The sequence below is a fragment of the Leptonotus elevatus genome, chromosome 21 (assembly GCF_054856555.1).
Source record: "Leptonotus elevatus isolate MCC_2025b chromosome 21, RoL_Lele_1.0, whole genome shotgun sequence".
NCBI classification, from domain to species: Eukaryota; Metazoa; Chordata; class Actinopteri; order Syngnathiformes; family Syngnathidae; genus Leptonotus; species Leptonotus elevatus.
This window is the reverse complement of record NC_141259.1, coordinates 15,220,410-15,237,493: the sequence shown is the minus strand read 5'-3', so window position 1 is coordinate 15,237,493 and position 17,084 is coordinate 15,220,410. Positions and strand designations below refer to the sequence as shown.

The 17,084-nt window shown below is 48.4% G+C and overlaps 2 protein-coding genes and 1 long non-coding RNA gene across 3 annotated transcripts; 1 reads left to right on the top strand and 2 right to left on the bottom strand.

The window, feature by feature from the left end:
• Nucleotides 1-174: 174 nt before the first annotated feature.
• On the bottom strand, nt 175-9,529 carry LOC147156110 (uncharacterized). The gene is made up of 6 exons (XM_086065924.1): nt 9,281-9,529; nt 8,316-8,472; nt 7,837-7,997; nt 7,570-7,776; nt 7,306-7,487; nt 175-6,796 (listed from the first exon to the last, which is right to left on the bottom strand). Exons 1-6 carry the CDS (start codon nt 9,336-9,338, stop codon nt 1,166-1,168), a joined length of 6,396 nt encoding a protein of 2,131 aa, XP_085922050.1. The 5' UTR covers nt 9,339-9,529; the 3' UTR covers nt 175-1,165.
• On the top strand, nt 8,044-15,762 carry LOC147156108 (uncharacterized). The gene is made up of 3 exons (XR_015092045.1): nt 8,044-12,094; nt 12,175-12,232; nt 14,756-15,762. It is a non-coding gene; the product is annotated as an uncharacterized LOC147156108 (long non-coding RNA).
• Nucleotides 10,956-14,131, bottom strand: rdh12l (retinol dehydrogenase 12, like). Its single transcript, XM_086065920.1, has 7 exons — nt 13,841-14,131; nt 13,533-13,648; nt 12,811-12,966; nt 12,585-12,689; nt 11,847-12,056; nt 11,272-11,464; nt 10,956-11,174 (listed from the first exon to the last, which is right to left on the bottom strand). Exons 1-7 carry the CDS (start codon nt 13,852-13,854, stop codon nt 11,072-11,074), a joined length of 897 nt encoding a protein of 298 aa, XP_085922046.1. The 5' UTR covers nt 13,855-14,131; the 3' UTR covers nt 10,956-11,071.
• Nucleotides 15,763-17,084: the final 1,322 nt, after the last annotated feature.

Below are 17,084 nucleotides of genomic sequence, written 5' to 3'. Positions count from 1 at the left end.
ACTGCATAGCATTTGTTCCAACATTTTGCAACGTTACAACTTTCCAAGTGATCCTTTTTTTTGTAGCTGGTTGACACAAAAAAGGAAGGAGACTTTGTTGTGAAAAAGAGACAGTACAGACTGGCATTAAATATTTATAATTTTATTTGTGTGTGCACTGATAAAATATATACACTTATGTTTTCAAATTGAGAAAAAAATGGTTTAAATAATTTTTCAAATCACAAAGGGTTTGATGAATAGACGTATAAAAGTGCGGGGTTAAAAACCACTGCACCGATGAAACATGAACGGCGATGCCAACCTGCGCTAATTATACAGTCAAATGGGTGAAAAATAACAAGATTAGAAACAAAATACAGATATTACCCACAAGGCGGGTTTGGCAGGAATGTAGGTGAAAGTGTCGCGGACGTTGGCCTGTGCAGTAAACGAGCATTTGCTTGCTAATTGAACATGGCAACGTTTTCAGGGGACAAAACGCCACTTGAAAGCGAAAAGAGAAAGCAGCAGGCGGCAAGTGCCACACTTTGTGCTGTTGCGTCACTCCGCCATCATTTCATCAACTCATTTTACTCGCTGTTAGTTTAATAATCCTCATAAAGAGATAAGAAAGATCACCTTTGGAACACAGGACTGATGAATAAAAAAAAAATAATGCAAGGACGTCTGTGTTCGCTTCACATATCCTTCAGACAATGAGATCAATCATTTGTAAACAATAAACAATCATAAACACACAAAAAAAAGAAATTTCAAATATGTCCTCTCCTGGTAAAAATGTTTTTACACTGAAAATAATTCCAACAAATTGAAATATAGGCTCTCATAAATGAATGAATACTTCAGTTCTTACACCTTGACTTGCAAGCGTCCTGACTTACACAAGTGACTTATTTTTTCTTTCTTTTTTGCTTTACATTGAAAGCCAAAAGTGGACTTGTGAGTGACTTTCAGATGCTGTTCCAGACGGTACGTCATCAGCTCACATGGTTAACCGTGAAAGTACAGTGTAGGGGTTTGCACTGGCATTGGGCGGCTTTTGTGTACATATTTTTTTCAAACAATGTTTGAGCGCTAAGAACGCGAGTGCTGATCTGCGACATATTTGCATTGATGTCAATGGAAATGAGTGATTTGAGCACTGGGTCTAATGTGATCTTGCTTAAAATCGTGTGGAAAGGGTGCCGCCGTTATCAGTTGGAAGAGCGTTGTGGTGATGAGTTGCGCCCTCACTCCCCTCGTTCAGGATGGCCACCACAGTGCATAGCGTGGCGTTGGGATCCAAAAGTTTGACCAGCGGCACGTTCACGCCTCGGTCCTGGTAGATCAGGTTTTGCAGCGTCATGGCCTGCATGGAGTCCATGCCGAGAGACGAAAGTGGCGTGTCGTCTTTCAGTTCGCTCACCTCCACGCCAACGGTTTTGCCAAGTAGTGAGACCACGTAATCTTTGGCCGGCACCTCCTCCGTGTTTTTACTCTGAGAATTCAACTCTCTGGACTTTTGGAGGGCTTGCTCCACCAGCGCTGACAGTCGCATGGTCAGGGCGACGTTTTGCGAGAGGATGTTAAAGCGGATGTTCCGAAAGTGGAAGCGGCAAATGGCTTGTTGCGGTCGGTTGAGCAGCAAGCATTGCTCCAGACTTTTATGGATCTCAGCCACCATCAGCACCATCATCCCCTTGGCCTCCAGGAAGCGATGGAATACCTCTTTGTTCAAGAGGAGTCCCAGGTTCAGAGCTCCCCAGTTGATGGACTGTGCCGGAAGGCCGAGCTTTCGCCTGTACTGACAGAACAAGTCCAGGAACGTATTTGCTGCCGCGTAGTTTGTTTGCGATGCGTTCCCCAGAAATGCCGATATGGAGGAGTAACAAACAAAGTAATCCAGCTGGCAGCTCAGGGTTGCATCGTGCAAGTTGAGTACACCGTTGACTTTGGGCTTGAGAACTTCCTCATAAATGGATCTGTCGAGGGACTCGATCAGTGCGTCGTGCAAGACGACCGCACTGTGGAAGACGCCTCTGATTGGATAACCTTTGAACTGTAGCTGGATGTCGCCGATAACCTTGTGCACTTGCTCAGACACGGCAATGTCGCACTGCATGCTGACAACGCTGTTCCCGCATTGCTTCTGGATGTTTTGGATCTCCTGCTGCACTTGCGCTGAGGGCTTGCTCCTGGAGAGGGTGATGACAACCTCGCCACCCTTTTGTGAGATGAACTTTACTGTTTCAAAGCCCAGACCGGTCAGACCACCTGCTACGATGTACACTGATCTCTTTCGGAAAAGCTGCTTTTTGGAGCGCAGAAGTGGAATGTTGGATGTGGCGGCGCTCTGACCTTTTTCCAGCGCCACAACAGACACTTTTTTGGCATGGAAGTAGGAGTTTGACTTCTCAGAGGGAAGGCTTTGGATCTTCTCAGAGGGAAGGCTTTGGATCTTCTCAGAGGGAAGGCTTTGGATCTTCTCAGAGGGAAGGCTTTGGATCTTCTCAGAGGGAAGGCTTTGGATCTTCTCGGATGTCATACACTGAAATGTGAAGCTTTCCAGGCAGAAGTTCTTGTTCAGATTGAAGGACTTCAGCCAGTTTTGAACACGTAGCCTTTGAGCACCCAGCGAGCCTTTTTGCAAAACAGCCCAGATGTCAACTTGTTGCACGTGGACGCTTGCGTTCACTCTCTGGAGCTCATCCTGGGCAAGCAAGTCCTGTGTTTGAGAGCCACGAAGCAGGACAACATTCTTGACACTAGGAAAGTTGCAGACTTTTGCAATCAAGCTTTTGTTGTATGGAGGCAGGACTACGAATGCATCCATTTGATTGGAATCTTTAAAGGAGCCGTGTGTTCCAACCATCACGTCCCAGCCAGACTTTTGAGAGGCGATTGTCAAAACCTTTACCAGAACTGAATCAGGAACAGGAGTTATGACACCGAGATAACGCTTGGCTTTTGGCAAGACCCCACATAGGATTACCCTCGCCAGCACAAAGTAGGAGACACAAGGTGTTGTTTGAAGGAAGGGGAGTTGTTTGGTTGTGTAACACACATCCTGAGGAACTCTGATCCTATTGGCCCCTACCACAGGGTAACAGGAAGCCACAGAATCTCCCACTTTTAATTTCCTGACATCCTTTCCAACCTTGGTAACGATTCCACTGAAGTCAAGCATGAGTAGCTTGTGGTTCTGTGACGAGTGTTTGTTCCAGTACAACGTCTGGCCAAAGTTCAGATGCGAGGCACTCACAGGGAAGTACTCTGACGAATGGACACATAGCTTAGTGGGCTGAATTTCAACTGACGTATCACTCATTTGCTCGGCGTCGGCATGGACATGAACGGCACTCAAGCGACTCATTTTAAAAGCGTCCGCTGTCTGAAGGATACAAGTTTCAGATGTGTTGGACGTAAAAGTGCCTTCAGAATTCTCAGGGAGTTCAGGAGATGTACGTGCGATGGAAGGTTTTAGAATTGCCCCATCTCTGACAACCAGTTCTGGGTACTTGCTGCAGGGATAAGCTCGTAGGACCTCGGACAGAGCCGCAATGTCCTTGGCACAGATGGAGCTAATGTCAACCAACTGAAATGAGAGCTCGGCTATTTCTGCAGCAAGGGCCCTTGTCATGCCCACAACGGCAAAACCTGGATTGACGTGATCAACCGTGAGCTCGGATGAACAGTAGGTTATTGCTCGGATGGAGTTGGGGAAGTGAATTCGCTTGAGCTCGAGGACTACCTGCCGGAAAATTTCGCAGCAACTTGCCAGATTCTGTAGGACAGCATCAGGCATGAACAAGTTTAGGTTTTCTTTGCCCCACAAGAACAAGACCTCATCAAAGTTCTCCTTGATGTCTGTTATGTTGAGGTTTGCAAAGAGATATGGAAATCCATGGCTTAAGATATCTTGCGCATGTGCGAATGAAATGTAGTGAGAGCGTGAGTCTAAGTGGGGCTGAAGGGCTTTTGCAATCCCTATATGGTCAGAGAAGACCAACGCCTTAGGAGGTGGATCATTTGTGAGTTCCTCGGCCACGGCACTAAAGTCATTATGGTAGAAGTATTCCTCGACCACATGAGATGGACTGCCAAGGTACTTGATCAAGACATGCTTGACCTCAACCAAGGTCCGACCATGCCGATCAGCAAAACATCCACAGACCTCAAAATGGTCTGCACCGACATCAGTTGCCCTCAAGTAGACCGTCATCTCGTCTTGTAATGGTTCTAACACGGTCAAACTTCCAATCTTGGCAGGAAATCCTGGTCTGCCAGCAAAAATGTGCTCTACCGTGACTGGGAGAAGCTGCATGAGGAAGTCCAGCACTACTGGATGAACGCAGTAGTCATGCAACTGAGACCGTAGTGCCTGTGGAACTGTGATCATGGCAAAAGCCTCTTTCAGATCTTCCCCATAGTGTACATTTGCCTTGTTGGTGAAGACTTCTCCATACTGAAAGCCTCCTTGGGCAAGGTAACCGTAAAACTCCTGATAAGTCACAACAGATGTGCATCTTTTGTAGATGCTGCTCAGGTCAATGCGCTGCTCTTCGACTGCTCGCTCTTTCTTTAAGGCAACTTTGCCTGACGCATATGTGGCTGATGAGGAGAACACTGTGAAGCTAGCTTCATTCTCTTCTTGCTCTAGCCGCACCTTCATTTCTAGAGGGTTTGGGGTTATGATAAATGGACTGTGAAAATTGACACCGAGCTGCAGTAAGTTAAGAGGGACCTTTGGTTTGGCGCAAGCCATGAACGCGGCCAAGCCCAACTCGGCATAGAAGGCCCCGGGGATTATGGGTACTTTGTTGTGTCTGTGCTCTTGCAGGTAGAAGGCGGAGTCAGACATCAAATCACAGCTGAAAGTGCTGCTCTCACCGCCTGTGGCGCAGAGCACAGGGTGGTTACTCCCTGTGTTTTTCAGAGCCCCTTTGATGATGACATCCCTGTCCGAGGAATCAAACTGGTATCTTGGGAAAGGCAGCGGTGGTGCCTCATACCCCGCATAATACGTGTTCCAGTCTATGTTTACACCGAGCTCAAAGAGCTTTGAAATAACAGACAAGAGTGTCTGGTGGTCTTGGTCTGGCTGCAGCGAGGCCACGACAGCCGTGTCATTGCCGAGAGTTTCCACGATGTTCCTCTGGAGGGCTCGTCTTGGACCGATTTCGACAAAGACTGTACTTTTCTTTCCCTGACTGGCTGATCTGACTGCCTGCTCGAAAGCAACGGGTTCCCGCACATTTCGAGCCCAATAGTCACCTGAGCAAAAATCCCCCCTCTGTGCCTCCATACCAGTCACGGTTGAGAATAATTCCACGCCACGCTCGTTGCCCACCAAGGAACCAATGGCCTCCCTGATTTTTGGCAGAATCGGATCCATCATGTGGCTGTGGTAAGCAGCGGGTACCTCCAGGACGCGGATGAAGAGGTTCTCGCTCTTAGCGGTGCTGCTCAGCTTTGTCTGAAGGCTCTCGATTGCGTCTGCCTCCCCTGAAAGGGTGCAGGACTGTGGGCTGTTCAAAGCAGCGAGACAAACTCTTCCAGAGTATTGCGGGAGAAGAGCGGTGACCTCTGATACGGCCATGTTGCTGATCACCAGCATCTTCCCCCCAGCCACTTCACCCTGGAGAACGCTGCGGAAGTGGATGACCTTGAGGGCGTCCTCTAGGGGCAGGAGGCCGGAGCAGTGAGCCGCTGCCACCTCGCCAACAGAGTGTCCCAGCATGGACTCGGCTTTGACACCCCAGTGCCCGAGCAAGGTAGCGATGCCCACTTGCAGAGCAAAGAGAAGAGGCTGGACGACGTCTGGAGCGTTGTAGTCACTGCGCTCGCTGTCGCTCTCAAGCGTGTCCAGGATGTTGAGCCTGCTCAGCTGCTGGTAGGCTCGAGAAATCTGTTCAATTTTGTCTCTGAAGACCGGCTCGCGTCGGAGCAGCTGCTTGCCCATGCCGTGGTAAGTCACACCATTACCGCAGAAGACGAATACTAACTTTGGATCTTGGAGTGACGGCCTTGCATTTTTGTGCACAGCAGCCTGGAGCTTCTCTTTGAGGTCAGCTAAGGATGAAACCAGGCAGGCCAGTCTGTATTTGTGTTTGAGGTGGCTCCTCCTGCATGCCGCCGTGTACAAAAGATGATTAAGCTCAAAGTTGTTCTCCAGACGTTTAATGGTGTCTTCCAGCGTGAGCGTGAGAGACTTTGATGAATTTGCCGACATGACAAAATATCTCATCTTCCTGCTATCATTCTTGTGCAGTCTGTGCGACTGCTTGTACTGGGTGACGATAGCGTGAGCGTTTGTGCCCCCAAAGCCAAAATTGTTGATTCCCGCAACCCGCCCACCGCTTGCTTCCCACCTTTCCACCTCTTTTGGAACTTGCATGTTCAGAGCCTTGAAGTCTACACTGGCCGCCTCCTCAGAGAAGAAAACCGAAGGAACAATGGTCCCGTGCTTCATCATGAGGAGCACCTTGACAAGTCCGGCCACTCCGGCGGCAGACTCCGTGTGTCCGATGTTGCTCTTGACCGAGCCGATCCGCAGAGTCTCCGCACCGGAAGCTCGGACTTTGGCGATGACGTTTGAGAGGCTCGCCGCCTCGGTTGGGTCTCCGACTGGCGTCCCGGTGCCGTGAGCCTCGATGTACTGGACGTTGTCGCGGTCGCGCTCAGAGTAGATCATCCGCAGAAGCTCCTCCTGCTGAGTCACGGAGGGCTTGGTGATTGGCGACACGGAGTGCCCGTCTTGGTTGACGGCGGTCTTGCTGATGACGCCCCAGATGTGATCCTGGTCTTGTAAGGCCTGTCAAGGTACAGCAAGGGTACAGTGGACTTGAAGGTGTCGGTGACAGTACAGTGATTGCTTTTGTTTATGATGAGGAATCAAGAGAAAATAGCAGAGGTGGGTGTTGACGCGCAAATGATAACTTTTCCGGCAAGTCCCAAGTTACAATGGCACCAGCGAATCAGGCACCACTAAATTTCAAGTAGGTTCGAGTCAAGTTGTTACTAGGGTTAAACAAGTCACATGTCAAGTCATCCAATCTTGCCGAGTCATGACATACGTTTGACGTTTTGCAATTTGGATCTGTACTTGCGTTATGAATGCAAATGTTCAAACGTAATCAGGCAAATCATTCAAGTCCATGAGCAATCTCATCAATACAAAGTCTAAGAAGTTACTTTGAGTCTTTTATAGGCTTTAGCCAATGAAGTCTAAAGTCCTTAAATGAAAGCAAGTCCCAAGTCCTTAAATTTGGCAACTTGTGGTCTCACTTGAGTGCAATCGTGACCTCTGGAAAATGGTGTCACCTTTGTCAGCGGCTTGAGGAGAACCACGCCACACCCTTCGCCTCTGCCGTAACCGTCGGCCTTGTTGGAGAACGGCTTGCTGGTCCCGTCCGGAGAAATCATCTTGGCCTTGCTGAGGGCCACGAACACCCTGGGCTCAATGATGCAGTTGACGCCGCCGCACACCGCCATGTCGCAGTCCCCTGGCAGGACGGCACGCAAACGCGGTCCTTTTAGAAAGCTGTTCTTCAGATGGGCTCGGCGCCGCGTGGGCTGCCGCCGCACCTTGTTTGATGGCCTGGCACGCCAGATGGAGCGCCACCAGCGAGGACGAGCAGGCGCAGTCGATGGCCATCGACGGCCCGGTGAAGTTGAAGACGTACGACACTCGGTTGGCTGCGATACTCATGGCCAAGCCCGTCCCGGTCCAGTGGTTGATGATGCTGGGATGGACGTGTGCCGCGTTGGTTTCGTAGTCTCGGTTCATGAGGCCTGCCGGGAAAAAAGCGTTCATCTCGCCGCCATGCTAAATGAAGGAATGATGATTTTTACCAAAGTACACTCCGGTTCTGCTCCCGCTGGCCTTTTCCACGGGAATGCCGGCATTTTCCAGAGCTCTGTAGACGCACTGAAGCAGCTGCTTCTGCTGAGGGTCCATTTGTTCCACCTCGCTGTCGCTGATGCCAAATAACCGGTGGTCAAACAGGTTGAAACTGCAAACATTGGACGGGGGGGGGGGGGGGGGGGGCTGTTATTAATAATTTTGACATGCTGCTGAATGTTCAAGTCCGTCCCCGCGTGCCATTTCAGCCACGGTCGCAAATGTAGAAAAAACTGCAATGGTTAGAAAACGCCATCGCGCTCACTCGGTCTTGGATTTAGAAACCAACCGGCTCGGCACTGGAGTTGGCCGCACTTTTTGCCACATTTTTCTCAGGTTCAATTGAACGCTTTCAAAGAGCCTCGGTGCAAGAAAGGTTGGCAAAGCGGTGCCAGAGACTAGACGAGCGCAGAAGATGGAGATGCGGTACCCGTCAATGAGGGCGGCCTTGGCTGTGCGCGACTTGCCCGCCTTGTTGTCATCGTCGGCGTCGTACCAGGCGGATAAGTCGAAACGCTCCTTGGGAATCGTCGCCGCACAATTCCGCCCACTCACCAGAACCTTCCAGAAGTTTTCCAGACCCTCTCCTGCGTGCGAGCAAAAAACACGTTCCCATGGCAACCGTTCACTTTTTATGCTTTTTATTGCCTGATGTAAATGATTCCTTTGCATGTGTTCATTTTTTTTCACCGCAATTTTAACATTGATTTACAATTTAAAATGTTACGTTTTAAGGAGCAAAACAATTAAGAAAGAATTCAATATGAATACAAAATGGAAGAAACTTTTATTTCTAATAAAAAGAATACAACCATACTTTTTTTAATGAGCTTGTGACAGTGAAAAGGGAAAAGTACTGTACTGAATTTTGTTGGATTTGAATCCAACAAAATTCAGTCCAATTCATTATTTTGCTGTAAGAATTTCAAAAAATGGACTTCCAATATTAAAATGCATCCATGAAATGATTGAATTACGTTGACATTGCTTTTGAAGATCCATTTATTTTTGTTCATTCATTTCATTCAATCGATCCATTTTAATGTTGTCCTTTTTCTAAATTCTTTCATTAGAACAAATTCATTTGAATGACATTCATATTTGGTTTCAATAAAAATGCACCTAAGTGAAATAGTTTATTTTAAACTTCCCATTTACTTGTATTCATTGCTATATTTATTTATACATTATATACCTTATTAAAGAATTATTTATCAAATGATATCCGTTTCTCTGATTATACCGTTTATAAATGTCGAGAGTGTCAAAACGGCAAATGTGAATCTTGTCATTCAGAGAATTTGTTTGCAGAAAAGAAAAAGCGGTTGGCTTTGCGGTCGCTCAAGTGCGAAGCTTTTTGAAATGCGTCCAAAGTTTGTAAAAAGCGTTACGGACCGCCAGGGAAGTTGCAGCCGATGCCCACCACGGCGACGCCGTCTTCTGGCCGCTCCATCCTCGCCGGGCGCGACTGGCCAGCACAAACAAAATCAAAGTCGGTCCGTCCGTCCGTCCGTCCGTCCGTGGGTGCGGCTCTTTGCGTCCGTTAGGCGTTTTTGCGACTTTCACGCACTTTCACTTTCACTTTCACGCTTGTGCCGTCCTCACGCAACCAAAGTGAACGCGGGCGGGCCCTTTTATAGGCCGCCCGCCGCCGCTCATCAAACATTAACGCTGGATCGTATAGACGTTGCCATGGCGACCACCTTGCGGCCTTTATCAAGACTCGCCGCCCATTAATCAGTTAATCAATCGCTATCGGCCGCTGGCGTTGAAGCTTATCAAAGAGGAGTGCCATCAAATGTTGAAGGCGGGGCCCCTACAACCTTTTGCCTCCACCCCCCCTCGGAGACAACTTCATCCTATCGCTATCGATCCGTCGATTGATCGATGCTTATTGCTCGGCGACCCGGTGAAGAAAGATTGAAAGGAAAAAAAGAATGCAAAAGAAAAGGTTTGTTTGGCCGCAGATGCGTCTCGGCGCACGACCAATGAGCACTCGTCCAACTTGGCTTTTGGAATTGCGCTTTCACTTTGCTTAGGACGCGTTCACAAGCGGACTCATTTTGTGCAACCTGCAAGGATGGAAACGTTTCACTTCATTTGTTCGGGTCAAGCAAAGCAATTCTTGATGATGACGCGAGAGCGAAAGGATTGACGCGAAGGCCGTGACAATCTCTCGGCTCCTCCCTGAAAGTTGCCACGTGATGATCGATGGCGCAAAAACTTTTGCTGTGCCGGCTGTTTAGCGGCCTCCATTTTTCAAAAGCCTGGCTGGCTTGTAATGTTGCTGATGAGCGGCGCCGACGACGTCTCTTTTCGAGTCGCACGTTCGCTCTCGTCTGCAGCCGCTTCATTTTGCTCGCCCCTTCACACTGCACTTAGCGGTGAGGCGGGATGGAAGGAAGTTCAGCCCAAAAGTCCCCCAAAAAATACAAATGTCCCCAAACCAAACTGATTTGAAGATGCTGAAATGAAATAAGCTCATGACGGAAGAATTGGATGCATGTTGTCACTTTGACATCATTCACTTCCTTTTCTTTCAAGTTTGACTTTTGACAAAATAATCCACTTCGCCAAACACAAAAATAATAAGGCTGCGTTTGTATTGATCGTCAAACTGCTGATTGATTACGCAACCCCAGAAAGATTTGCACTTCTTAATCTTCAAACTTGATATTGTCAGTCCTCACGTGTGATGACTTTTATGACAGCAGATAAGACGAGGACGCCGAGTCAGCGCAAATCAAACGGCTGCCAAATGAAATAAGAAAAAGAAAAAGACTTGACCAGAACGTGGAACTCGTTCTTGAAAAACAATTCTCACAAAGTCCCAAATGAAAACGTCTTTGTCAAACTCGGCACGTGACAACATGAAACTTAAGACATGATCATCATCACATCAATTTGAAACTCGAAAGTCAACTTTTTTTTCGTTTTTCTTGTGGCAGCAATACACTTTTGTGGTTAAGGTTCACAAATATTAGTGGATATTTCATACTAATGACGAGTCAAAATTGAATTTTAGAATTCCATTGCGCAGCTGAAATTGGAGTGAAAATCCAACAAGTCATGAAGTTTAAATATATTTATTAATTGGACAGAGAAGAAGCAAACGTGAGTCAAGTGCACGAAAGGCGAGTTTGGGACGTAAAAAAGCGGAAGGCGGCAAAAGTGCGCGAGCAGAAGTCATTCCCAGCTGATGTTGAGCGTCCCACAGCTGAGCTCCCACAACTTCTGCGCCAGCTCCTCGTCTTTGCCCGCCGCCGAGCAGTTGGCGGCCGCGCAGTCGCTGCGGCGGAGGAGGAGCAAAAGGTGGTCAACAGCTAGCCGGCCGACGAGCGCCGGCCGACGAGCGCCGGGCCGGGCCGGGCCGGGCCGCAGCCTACCTGTAGTATTCGCCGCTCTCCTGGTCCAGCGCCGGCTCCACGGCGCAGTAGACGGTGGTGCGCGCGCCCTGCGCCGACGTCTTGGTGAAGGGGCTGACCAGCTTCATCAGGAAGCGCTGAGGCCCGTTCAGGTGGCGCCACAGGTCCGTCTGCACCACGCCCGGGTGCAGCGAGTACGCCGTCACGCCCGTGCCTGCCCAACCGCAAGACGCCGCTCGTCAGCTGCGTCGCATCAAATGCCGCACGAGCGGTTTGGAACTCGCAACTCCAGCACTCAACTTGACTGCGCCACAAAAAACTTGCAAAGCGCTTTTAGCTTTTATTTCCACTTTCTGAAGCTTATCTGCTTCCTTTGGGGCTAAAACCTTGCCTGGGCTTCTTTGGGGTTCGAGTCTGGGTTAAGGCTACACGCTAGGTTAGCGCTTTGAAATGAGCTTTCAAGTAAGGTTGCAAACTATTTAAGGTTAGGCTTTCAAATGAGTTTGAAGAAGCCCGGGTGAAGGTTCCAAACACGGTTAGGCATTTGAATTGGTCAGGATTACGGTTTCAAGTTTGGCTGGTCCAAAAAAAAATACCTTGCAGGCGTTTGGCGAGGGAGCGCGTGAAGAGCACGTTGGCCAGCTTGCTCTGCGCGTACGCTTTGTTCTTGTCGTAGGCGCGCTCGCTGTTGATGTCGTCCAGGTTGATGGCGCCCCAAGAGTGAGCCATGGACGACACCGTCACCACGCGGGCGGGAGACGAACGCTTCAGCAAATCCAGCAGAAGGTACGTCAGCAGGAAGTGACCTGGGGAGGGAAACAAACAAAATGGACGCTCTCAAAAGGTGAGACCAGCTTAAGGTTTCAAATGAGGCTTTCGTGCCTACATTGGCGATGGAACCTTCAATTGCCGTTTCAATTTCAGTCTGTGGCAAGTTGACCGTTTGGAAGGAGGCGGGACAAGCTCGTCAACCTGATTGAAGGTGAGCCACCAAAAGTTTGCAGTAGCGTGTGCGTGTGTTAGCAAACGTGAGCAGTCGGCGTTCGTGACCTCAAAGTGAAGCGAGCCGTGCGTCTTATCACGCCAATAAGAAACAGATGTGATGCAACGCGGAACAATCGAGCGTTTGCCTTGGCCGTCATCTCCTCGCGCTGTCGCGCAACCTGATCACGTGCTAGCAGGATGCTAACAGAACAGCCATGCGTTGGTTGTGTGACTGATGCTCCCATTCCACAATTTGTTCACAACATTCCCAAAGTGAACAAACACTGACTTTCTCCTTCCAAATTTCTCGGCTCATCCAAAGCATTTCAACAGAAGTTGCTCTGGCTTACCCATGTGATTGACGCCAATCTGCATCTCGAAGCCGTCGGCCGTTTTGCTGTAAGGACACACCATCACGCCAGCGTTGTTGATCAGGATGTTCAGTTTGGACTCCCCTGTTAAAAAAAACCCCCAAAATGATATAGAAGAAAAAGTGAAACATGAGCGGAATGTTTGGCAGAGGGAGGTCAAGCGAATTCAAGGGGAGCCGAGGCGCATCCCTGAGGGACGCCTCACCTTCATTGATGGCCTGCGCAAACTCTCGGATGGATTTGCTGTCGGCCAGGTCGAGTTTCATGCACACCACGTTTTCATTGAGGGAACGCTCTTTAATCTCTTTGATGGCCACCTGAGCTTTCTCCATGTCCCTGCACGCCACGATCACCCGGGCCCCTACGCAAGCACAATTGGAGGAATTACAATTAGCTGGAAAACCATTTGTAGAATTTCTCACACACAAAAATTCAATCATTACATTTTGTTTACTCCCATTAACTCACTAATAAATGGGAATGTTCAAAACTGAGCACGTTTGCGATTGTGCATTTTTGAGGTCATTGAAATCAAGTTGAACTATTACACCAGCGTGCCCCCTAGTGACCAAATTGAGAAAATACCACGAGAGCTATTCCTAATATTTTGACCCATAACAAGTCAGCGCAAACTACAACTACAACGCAGTTTTCGAGATGAAAACAAAATTGTTTCCCACAATGAAACCACTTCATGTTAAAAGCGCAATATAGAAAAGTGTTTTTAACTCTCCGACGAATGAAATAAGTCTGCTGCATTCGACACAAGAGTGCATCATGTGGTGAGCAGCCGGCGCGTGACGAAAGAACGAGTTACTCAGCAAGAAGCAAAAAATGCAGACGCATCCTTTGAAATCACACCACACATCGCGGGCCTCAGCCAGGTGGGCCAGGCCAGGTGTGTGGCTTGTGCGCGTGCACGCGGACCTCTCGTGGCCAGGTCGGCCGCCGCCTCCTTGCCGATGCCGGTGTTGGCCCCGGTGATGAGCACCGTCTTGCCTTTCAGCTGGACGTCGCTGGCCCAGGGAGCGCGGAACAGGTTCCTGCCACACAATTGAGCAATCGCGTCAGCGGGTGACTCAACCGGTTTAGGAGGAAACTGACAATCGCGGCGAACAAAAGTGGTGCAAAAGCCACACAAAACCAAATACAGTGCCGCCTTTGAGAGAAAAGACTCACGTTGAAACGGTCACTTGGAAACTTGTGAATCGCCATGAGCGTGTTTAAGGTCTCACCTGATCGACTGCATGTCGCGTCACCGAAGCAGGCAAGAAAACAAAACAACTATAAAAAAACAAAACTGGTCAAAACGCCTTCATCCGCTTGACACGCCAAAACCCGCGAAGCACAACTGGCGTCTTTAAAATGGAGCGACTGACATTTGAGCCAATTAGCGTCGGGTTTAAACGCCCTCGCCCGCAGGTGATTGGTTAGAACGGATCACAAGGCACACGCCAATCTACGAATGCGTTCCATTTTAAACACACATTGTGCCGCCGAGTCACTTTAGTGGTTGAAACTGTTTGAAAAATTCTCGAACGTTGTAAGCAACGTACAGCAGCAGTGACACGTTACGCTTGGCTTTGTTTTGCCTCTTAATATTCTGAGCTAAGAAATGATGAAAAGCAAAAAAAGGAACGTGCTGAAATTGATCGACTCTCTTTTTAGCCAACCGGCGGCGGGTTTAACACCCCCTGGACGAACGTGATTGGTTAAAAAGGACATCACAGGCCCGCCCTGGCTAAGTGCGTTCGATTTATGAAACAACATGTGCCGAAACTTTCTTTTGTAATGTTTAAAAATGCTGAAGGTTTGGAGTCGTTTAACTATTGAGATACGATTTAATATATTTATTAGCAATTATTTTGATTATTTGTGTGCGTGTGTGTGTGTGTGTGTTTAACATCGACACCCAAGCAGCCGACGCCGAACATGCGATGTCCAACAGGGGGCAGCAAATGCTAACTGACCAAATGTGATTTGTCTTCCTTTTTTCTTTTTTCTAACTGCATGTTGTGTCTATGTCCAGATTAACTCGTTGCTTTGTCCTTAGTCGAGGCATCTCCTTCACTCTGTTGGCAGATGAGAAGCTGAAATCATTATTGAGACTTTGAATTGTGATTGTGTGTTTATTTGTGCTTGTTTTGTAGCGGGGGGCATTGTTTGTTTCAATGACCTACTGGCGGATTTTGAGCACGCAAGGTCACCAGAAGAGGAAACTCGGCAGCTGATTGCACGTCAGCAAACACTGACTTCCCATTTTTTTGCTTAACCCGTCAGAAAAGGAGTACGCGTGTACGTGTGGGAGTGTGTGCGCGCGTGGGAGAGGAAAATCTGGCATTGGGAAATCAACTTGGCGAACGTGTGCGAACTTTTAACGTAAGCAGGTGGACGTGAACCAACAACCGAAGAAGGAAAAAAAAAAGAATCGACCATCAGGAGTCAATTAGAGAAGAACTATTTAAAATGAGCTTGCTAATGTGTTTGTAAGTGAGCAAAGATAGAAGGTCAGCTGATGATGATGATGATGATGATGATTGTTTGGGTGACCTGTAGAAGTAATCAGACTTGATTTCACGTCCGGCGGTGGCGCCACAGCAGCAAAGTCCCAGAGGCCCCAAAACAATGCGGAGGCAGCAGGAGGATGCGCTGAATAAAGCACGAGAACAATCCTCGCCACAACAAGAGCCAAACATTCTGCGCCTTCTCTTATTTTGGAACAAACGGCGAGCCAAGACCAGCAAACAAACGACGTCCTGCCGGCGAGCAACGCGTTCCATCGGAGAGCCGCAAGCGTGTGGACGAGTGTCAACGTTGCGCACTTCAACCTACAAAATCCAATCAGATGCTTGTTGAGGGTCATTAAGTGCGCGCCAAAGCACGAGGTGGCGCTCTAACCCCGACCGCTGCCTTCATTGTGAGGCCCAAATAGTCAGGAATCGAATTCCCTTTCAAGAAGGAAAATGTAAAAGCAAAATACATTTACAATCATAACTCTTGTGCAGAATGTGAGCAAAGGCACACAAGAGGATCTCATCCACACGGAGGAGTTTTCGGCCACTGGTATCGGCAACCGGGCTCCATGAGCACTCGATACCTTCAAATAAGACCGGTATCGACCTGATATCAATCAACTTGCTATCCCGAATAATAATGCATTTCAAAGGAACCAAATGTTTTGCAATCCCGTTTCAACCAAGTCGAGATGACTTTTTTTTTTTTTTTTTTTAACTACGACGAATAAATCATATCAAAAATGGAACGCATTTGATCGCTATTCACACTGGCCAAATAAATACCGTAAGAAGGCGTGATTGGAGGAGGAGGAAGCAGTGAGAGCGTCTTGCCACAGAGGTCAACAGAGGTCACGAGGCAAACTTCCAGAAGAACAGGAAAGGAGGAGGAGGAGCCATGTTTACGTGACAACAAAAAGTGCTCTCAAGGTCGCCTCACACCAAATCATAAACATCGTCGCGTTATCTTCGTCCGTTGACAACTTTCATGCTACGCTGACTTCAGTCCGACGCTTGGCGCCTCGTGCAGATGCTATGATTGTGTGTGTGTGTGGGGGGGGGGGGGGGGGGGGGCAAAGAAATTAATTTGAAAAATGCCTTACATGGTATGCGTCGTCTTTTTTTTAAAAGAAAAAAAAAGCCTTGTTAAACATGGTTCAAAAATAATTATAAAAACTTTACTGTACATGGTTGTGTTTTTTAACACCAAAAAACATTTCCATATATAAATAAAAGCTTTACTGCTAAACATGGTCAGAAAAAAAAAACATCAACCTTACTATACATAAAAATAAGATTTTTTTTATACATGGTAATCTTTTTTTTATGATAAAAGTTATATATATATATATATATATATATATATATATATACTGCTCATTCCAAGGGTCGCAGGGGTGCTGGAACCTATCCCAGCTGGCGTCGGGCAGTCGGCGGGCTACGCCCTCAACTGGTTGCCAGCCAATTCAGAGTTCTCCAATTCAAGTCTTTGGAATGTGCGAGGAGACCGGAGTCCCCGGAGAAAAGCCACGCAGGCAAAGGGAGAGCATGCAAACGGCACCCAGGAAGGCCGAAGGCCGCCCGGACTCGATCCCGCGTCCTCAGCACTGGGAGGCGGACGTACGCAAGATGCCAAAGACGAGCTCATCAAAGTAGCATTTTGGCGATAAAAAAAGTTGGTTTACTCGGAAGTGTTTTTTTTGGGGGGGTGTGGACGGTGCGAGCGCTCCTCTCTGATTGGTGGACCATTTCCCCGACTGGGTTCACCAATCAGGGCAGGATCGCCTCATTGGCTTCAGGTGCGGGACCAGCTGTGGTCATTAGTGGCCACAGCTTAAACGGCTGCCGGTCAGGTCGGGAGTGGGTCTGGGTTCGGGTGCTTGCCTCCCGTTCGTTCGGCTTGCCTCCCGTTCGTCCGGCTTGCCTCCCCGAAACCTCGTTTGTGTGGTTTTATTCCGTCCGACTG